The following is an 8,291-nucleotide window of genomic DNA, read 5'->3' on the forward strand; positions in this document are numbered from 1 at the left end:
GAGAGAGAGAGAGAGAGAGAGGGTGTGTGTGTGTATATGTGTGTGTGTGTGTCTTTATGGGATATTTCCAAGACTTCACGTAGCAAGAGTTTCCAGGAATGTTGTCAGAGTAAGTGTGTCGACATTCCTGTGTGAGTGCGAGCAGGCATGACGTGTGTGGCTCTGTCAGAATATGCACTCGCCTCGGTCTCTACAGAGCAAAGCAGAGATAGCGCAAACACGCAGGTCCGGTCAGACGAGTCCGGACAGGCCTTCCTCCTACGCATGTTTGTGTGTTTCAGCGCACAGCTGCTGCGTGTTATTCTCCAAACATTCAGACCACTGCGGGACTGTTCGTACATTTATCAGTGTAACATCAAGTCCTGAGACGCAATGAGACGATACAACACCCAGAACAACTAACTATATTATCAGAGCTGGGATGTAGCCGTCTGAACTAAATGTGACGACACTAAATGGTTAGCAGTGTTTTCAACTTCAATCATTCCCCAAGAATGATAATATTAACTATGACCACCACGATAAATATGACTGTCACGAGAACTCTAGTGATGAGTGTAACAATAACTATAATTACAACAATAACTATGACAATAACTATATAGAGAATTGTAACGATAATTAAAAATAATATCTGTAACAATAACTAACTATAATATATATTACTATAATACTAAACTATATAATTATAAACTATAGCATAACTGTAACGATAACTACAGCAATAACTATCTATAGTGATAAATGTAACAATAACTTTAGCATAACTGCAATAACTAACAATATCTATAGCGTTAACTATAGCATAACTGTAACGATGACTATAGCGATAACTGACAATATCTATAGCGTTAACTATAGCATAACTGTAACGATAACTGACAATATCTATAGCGTTAACTATAGCATAACTGTAACGATAACTATAGCGATAACTGACAATATCTATAGCGTTAACTATAGCATAACTGTAACGATAACTATAGCGATAACTAACAATATCTATAGCGTTAACTATAGCATAACTATTAACCATCTATAGCGATAACTATAGCGATAAATGTAACAATAACTATAGCATAACTGTAATGATAACTATAGCAATAACTATATTGAGAATGTAACGATAACTGTAAATAATAAAAAATAATATCTCTAACAATAACTTTAACTATAATTATAACGATAACTATAGCGACAATTGCAACAATACCTATAGCGATAACTATAGTGATAATGTAACGATAACTATAGCATAACTGTAACGATAACTACAGCAATAACTATAACTATCTATAGCGATAATTGTAACAATAACTATGGCATAACTGTACCGATAACTATAGTGACAACTACAGCATAACTGTAACAATAACTATAGCAATAACTGTAACAATATCTATAGCGATAACTATAACGATAACTGTAACGACGACTATAGCAATAACTGTAACTAGAATCACAACTAATGATAGCTACAGCCATGACTAACAATAGTGATAACTAAAAATAGTAAATATAATGTTGTCTGATGATAGCTATAACGATAACTATAACAATATTATAGTAATAACTGTAACAAGAATTAAAACTAATGATAACTATGACAATAACTATAATAATGACAATGACCCTGACTATAACAATTGCATAACTATATCTATAATTATAACTTTAACGATAACTATAGCAATAACTATAGCGTTACCTAAGATAAATATAGCAAGAACTATAATGATAACGACAACTATAATGAGAACTACAATGATAATAATAACGACACCAACTATAACAATAGCTATAATTATAACGACACATATGACAATAACTACAATAGTAACTATAACTATAATGAGAACAACTAAACTGTAACTGTAAAGAGAATCATAACTATAACAAAAACTTTTACGAGAACTATAACAAAAACAATAATGGTAGCTATAACAATAACTATAATGGAAATGATAACTGTGGTAAAAATAAAAATAACTAAAATAATAATTATAATGATATCTATATCAGCATTCATACCAGCTGCGCTGTGGATTCTGCAATTCTCTTAGAGTGATTATTAAAACTTTATGGTTATAGTTATTGTTACTAGTGTGAACGACTCTGAGCAGTTTTAACTACTAAATCAGAAACTCGTAATGATGGTCATTATTTACGACATGATAGGAAAACAGTAAAAGCCAAAAGTTCTTATTGGCTGATTTTGAGCCACACCTCATCTGGTTAAGACACACGCAAGTCAGAAATGATGTGCGATCGATCGGTCCTACCCAGGATCATGACGACGGTCTTCATCAGGTTGACCACCGTCTCCTTGTGCTTGATCTGTGAGGTGTGCTGGCTCATGCGGTGGCTCTTGCGGCGCACGTAGACGAAGATGCGTGTGTATACGGCCACCATGATGGTGAAGGTCAGCAGGTTGAGCACGGCCCAGAACACCAGGTAGCTGCGGCTGTAGAGCGGTGCCATGTTTGAGCACTCCATGGTGTTGCACACGCAGCTCCATCCCATAGAGGGCACCAAACCCAGCACTATGGCGATGAGCCAGATGCCGATGATCAGCAGCACCACCCGGTGGTTGGTCATTTTGCTGTGCAGCTGCATGGTGAAGATGGTCTGGTGGCGCTCCAGCGCGATGGCCATCAGATTAATGACCGACGCCGTCAGACTGGTGTCGATCAAACTCTGAGAGACAGAAGAACAGCATTTACAGCAGGGCTGGATCAGGTGTGTTTAATTAAGGTTGAATCTAAACTCTGCAGGGCTCCGGCCCTCCAGAAATTGAGTTTGACACCCCTGATCTACTACATGCACGAATCAGTGGACATGGCTAAACAGGCAGTGCTGTAGAATCGGTGGGCGGGGCTAAACAGGCAGTGCTGTAGAATCAGTGGGCGGGGCTAAACAGGCAGTGCTGTAGAATCGGTGGGCGGGGCTAAACGGGCAGTGCTGTAGAATCTGTGGGCGGAGCTAAACAGGCAGTGATGAATAATTGGTGGGTGGGGCTAAACAGGCAGTGATGTAGAATCGGTGGGCGGGGCTAAACAGGCAGTGCTGTAGAAGCAGGCGTTGATCATCTTCTGACGGAGGCGTTGTTTAGCTACACAATTACGTCATAAAGTGGCACATTCCACAACCTATATAAGCTGCAATATAAGCTGTTTTTCGACTAACAAGAAAGTTTTGAGTTCTGAAATTTACAGTATGTTTTTATAGTTCAGCAGTGACCTCTTGTGTGTCAAAAGATCAGGGGTTTTTGATTTCTCAGTTCATGACCCCTTTAAATTAATATAATAATTAATGCTTTTAAATCATCCATTTTCTTAAAAATGGTTTAAAGGCTGAAATGTGAAGTTTATCATTTTATAAAAGTTTTTGTTTTGTGAAAACCTGTATCTGAACTGTAAATCATGCTTTTTTACAGTGCAATATGTTACCATAGACACTGCCCTACCCCGCTCATTAGATATTAATTTTATTTGTGCAGGTCTTAAAAGTCTTAAATTAGAGGTTAAAAACAAATTATAAAAATTATGCAAATATCTGACTGTGTCCCAAATCACATACTTCACACAATATACTATGTTCTTGACCGTCTAGAGCAAAAATCTTGCATGAGGGACGTGGCCAAAAGTATATGTTGCTTAAAATCCTACTATATTATATGAAATGTATTTTTTACATTAAATTTTATATTTCATTTTTAAATAACTATTCAAGAATGGCAGCGGTGGTTGCCAGAACTTTACAGTAAAAATAAATATGCTAGCAACATTTTTACGTTTACAGATTTAACTGATATACTATTAATATACCAATCTACTGAAGTACAAAAATTTGTTTTCCTTTTCCTGACCTATAACACTGACAACCACCAAACACAGATGATAACGAGAAAACCACACGAGGAATCAGAACTCATCAGTAAATACTAATATATAGAAGCAGCACACAAATACAAAACACCATCATGGTGACGCACACAACACTAAAATATTGCACGTAACAACACAAAACCCTAATATACATAACCGATAAGAATAAACTAAGAACAAACAGTTACTTAAATTAAAAACCATTCAATGTGAAGTGTCAAGGAATTACCGTTAAAATAAAAAGTAAAATTTTTTACAGTGGGACGCACCCACTATCAGCCCTGTTTACACAAAGTAACGCAGTGTTCTTCCCCGTCTAGAGGAAGCGCTTCTGACCTTCAGCAACACTGGAAACAAGAAAAGCTGTGGTATTTGTGGTCGCGCCGATACTGACGTGAAAATCACACTTCAAGATCCCATAATGCACCTGAACCGGCTGAAATCTAACCAATTCTGTGCTTTCCGTTTTAATAGATTAACTTGCAATCCTCAAAAAGCATATGCAGACAATAGAATTGATAAAGCTTGCACTTTATTTTAACATTTTTGGTCAAACTGTTGCATAAAGGGTTTTCTTTTTTATTTATATTATTTTATTATAAATAGTGATATATCTCTGTCATAATTTCTTCAAGTTAAACCAAACTTTTATTTCTGGCGGTCTGTAATGAAGAGCTTTGAGTTTGTGTGTGTTCTGATCAGATAAAGTCCCATAGCGGATCTTCTCCCAGAATTCCTTACAGGAAACAGGAAGTGCAGCACATCCTGTCGATCAGCCAGCTGCCCTGCTTCATAACGACTTAAAATGCATTTAACCCATGAATATTATAATGAATATGAACACGTCCTCCCATAACGTGTCTAAATAATTTAACAATTTAATCAATCTTTTTAAACGTAATTAATTAAAATACAAGAACTCCTTTACAACAAAACTTTTTACATTTTTTTGTAATTTTTTGTCAAATAAAGTGCTGAAAAATAAAGGTTTATCATTTGTATTTGAATTTATTTTCTTGCTTGCTTTATATACTGACTTAATGTATTTAACCTGGGAATATTCAACAAAATTAAACGCGTCCGCCATCAATGCATCTAAATCATTTTATCAATACATTTTTAACAATTGAATAAAATGTATTAAAGCACAAGAATTCCTTTCAAACAAAATCCTGCATTTTTAATGGACTGTTTCTGTATATAAACACTTCATGTGAATGTGTCAACCATCTGAATCTCAGTGTGGGTTCTATTGCAACACAAGTTTCTCAATCCAACGCCAAAGTTACTCATTAAAGAGCATTCACAGACACACCATCATCATCATCTTCATCGTCTCACCTGCCGCACAAACCACTGACTGACGGAGAGCTTGCTGGTCCAGGGGCCCGTGTGGAACATCAGGTACATGTAGGAGATGCCGGAGAACAGGTCGGCCGCCGCCAGGTTCCCCAGCAGGTAGTAGATGGGGTAGTGGAACCTGCGGTTCATGAAGATGGCCAGCATGACCAGGATGTTGGCGAAGATGACGAAAGCACAGACCAGCAGGCCCAGAGAAACCACCACGAAGTCTTTAGTCTGCCACGTTTCGCTGATGTTCTTCTTGCTGATGTCGTAGAAGAACTTCACGCTCTCGTTGTCATGGCAAACCATCGTGACGCCAGGGGAAGCGCGTGATTGGACGGGACTGGAGGGGCGGGGCTTCACGGGTCAGAGGTCATTCATGGAGGCATATGGAGCAGGTCCGTCTGAACCAGATCTACTGTGACAGAGGAAACACGAGGAGAACATCAGTCGGGTTTTAATATGAAATTATAATTTGCGTAAAGTGCGTAAAATGACCATTAGGATTTGTGACAGATAAACTCACTGTTGGGTCAATGTCACTGAGGATTCTCATCACTGTAATACAATTATGTTTTTTTTTTTTTTATTATTATTGTTTTTTATTGCAGTCGTGAGAATTTGAGGAGAATATTTGCAAATATTTTATTATTGTTATTAGCTTAGTGACTTCTTATAATTTGCACAAAGAATAAAAACACTGTTTTATGAATATTAAGATTTCTGACATTATTTTAACAACAAATAAGCAAAGCTTTCATTTAAATAATAGGCCTTGCTCTTTCTCTTTAATGAGAATGAGTTTTTTTGTATTACAGTATTGAAAATGAGGCAAAAATTCCAAAAATATTTGTTTCCAAAATATATATTTTATATTAAAGTCAGACACTATACTGTTTTCACTCCAGATCGTCTCTTGATGTTTTACCATTGAATTATTCTCATTGATGATTCTTGTTAATGCAATACAATGATTTCTTTACTTTATTACTTAAATCAGCATAAAGACAGTACAATAAAATTATGACGCATAATAAATATTTAATGTAAATAATAAACCTAAATCTTTTCCCTGACATTAATGAGAATGAGATTTTGTGTGTGTTACGGTAATGAGACGAGGCAAAAAATGTCAAAGGTTCTTGGAAAAAAAGCATCCAAAGTAGGCTTTATTTTCAACACACAAAGTCACTTATTATAATGTGCATAAAGAAAATAGACAGCGCTTCATGAGGCAAAATTCTTCAAATGCCACGAAAGTAAAAAAGAAAAAACAAACACTTTCATTTTCTATTTGACACTGACATTTCCTGAGGGTTTTGTGAGATTCACCAGGCCTGAAAGCTGGTTAAATCGCACACAACTGCTACTGATCAGAATAAAGAGATCATCCGTTGTCCAACACACACTGACCAGAGAAACCAGAACAACATTTCCCACTGAGAGCGGCCGACAGAGCTTAACCAATCACAGCCCGCGCCTCAGCTCTCCCGCGTGATGATTGGACGCCGCGGCTGTCAATCAGCCCCGAAGCAGAAGGTTTCCAGTAACTCCTCATTATCATCTCACAAACCTCTGATTCACCCCCCACGGCCAAACGAGAGCAAACCTGCTGCAGAGGGAACGATCACCCGATCCGACCACCAGCCGCTGCCAACTAACCAGATGATTGTACTTTTGAAGAAATTCAAACGAAACTCAGCTCGTGTTTCATGAGAACTTCTCACACACACACACTCACAGACACACAGACACACACACAGACACACTCACACACACACAGACACAGACACACACACACTCACAGACACACAGACACACACACAGACACACTCACACACACTCAGACACACACAGACACAGACACAGACAGACACACACACACACACACACACACACACACACTTACAGTGATGGTCAAAATGGTCAAAACACTAGTATTTTCAGCAGCTAAAAAAATGGTTTTAAAGGCAGAGTCAGTGTCTTTTGGCCACCACTGTATATAGAATGTACTGCATGATAGCGTGCTTATTTTGCTCAAGTGCATGGACACAGACAGACACACACACACACACACACACACACACACACACTCACACACACACACTCACACACACACAGACACACACAGACACTCACACACACTCACTCACACACACAGACTCACAGACACACACACATATAGTGGTTCAACGGATCACAAATCTCACGGTTCGGATCACATTACGGTTTTTGACCCACGGATCGGATCATTTTTCGGATCAGCAAGAAAAGAAAAATATTTCAATTTAACTTGCTTTCAATTTATTACTTAAAGCAAAGTACTTCTTTGATACCACAGCAAATACTACTAGATTAACTAAGAAAGTTTAAACATGAGAGACAAGAGAACAGCCAGTAAAAATAAGAACAAATACACAAATTACAAGCATAGACAAATACAACAGAAAATGTTACAAATTAAATAAGGTTGGTAGTATTCAAATACAGAAATGTAAGTAGAGTTGTACAGTAAGAAAGTTATTTCCCTTAACCAGGAAATTAACGTTCTTAGAATTGACAGACAGTTGACCCTGAGAGGTCAAGTAAATATCTACAGCGGATCTAAATATTTATAATTAATTATAACTAGTTATGATTAATTATTCATATTTCCCCATGAGCTGATTCGCTACATTAAAGAGACAAGAGAACAGTCAGTAAAAATAAGAACAAATACACAAATTACAAGCACAGATAAATACGAAAAAATGGAAAATAACACTGCATAGTGTTCACTGTATTAAATTAAATATAGATTTTTATCACAGCTGTTTTGTTGTTTGATGATCATTAATGACAGCAGTATTTATAGGCCGCTGTCCCTTTAAGACCTGATGCACGGATCCGATATAATGATACACTTCACATCTGATTTCTTTCTCAGCTGTTTTCATTCACTTGAGACATAACTGACTGCGTTTACCTGAATGATTGTCGAGATGGGTATTTTGTCATAATTTTATGTGTATGTGTCTGTTCAGAGGATTCAGAAGAGGATTCAGTTCGGTGTTCGCGCGC

General features: G+C 37.2%; 1 protein-coding gene across 4 annotated transcripts in view; it reads right to left on the minus strand.

Moving 5' to 3' along the window:
• The window catches only part of LOC107758384 (lysophosphatidic acid receptor 1-like), a 19,916-nt gene that overhangs the window by 5,905 nt on the left and 5,720 nt on the right, over window positions 1-8,291 (minus strand). For 3 of the 4 annotated variants that reach the window (XR_001642018.1, XM_016576102.1, XM_016576100.1), the window contains exons 2-3: window positions 5,229-5,649; window positions 2,283-2,697 (exon numbers count right to left, since the gene is read on the minus strand). Coding sequence is in view for 3 of the 4 variants with exons in the window: in XM_016576102.1 (XP_016431588.1) it covers window positions 2,283-2,697; window positions 5,229-5,540 (727 nt within the window). In the remaining variant the exon portion in view is untranslated. The remainder of the gene's footprint in view (window positions 1-2,282; window positions 2,698-5,228; window positions 5,650-8,291) is intronic. The other variant, XM_016576101.1, reaches the window with a different exon arrangement.

The sequence above is a fragment of the Sinocyclocheilus rhinocerous genome, unplaced genomic scaffold (assembly GCF_001515625.1).
Source record: "Sinocyclocheilus rhinocerous isolate Xijiao unplaced genomic scaffold, SAMN03320098_v1.1 scaffold2309, whole genome shotgun sequence".
In the NCBI taxonomy this organism is placed as follows: domain Eukaryota; kingdom Metazoa; phylum Chordata; class Actinopteri; order Cypriniformes; family Cyprinidae; genus Sinocyclocheilus; species Sinocyclocheilus rhinocerous.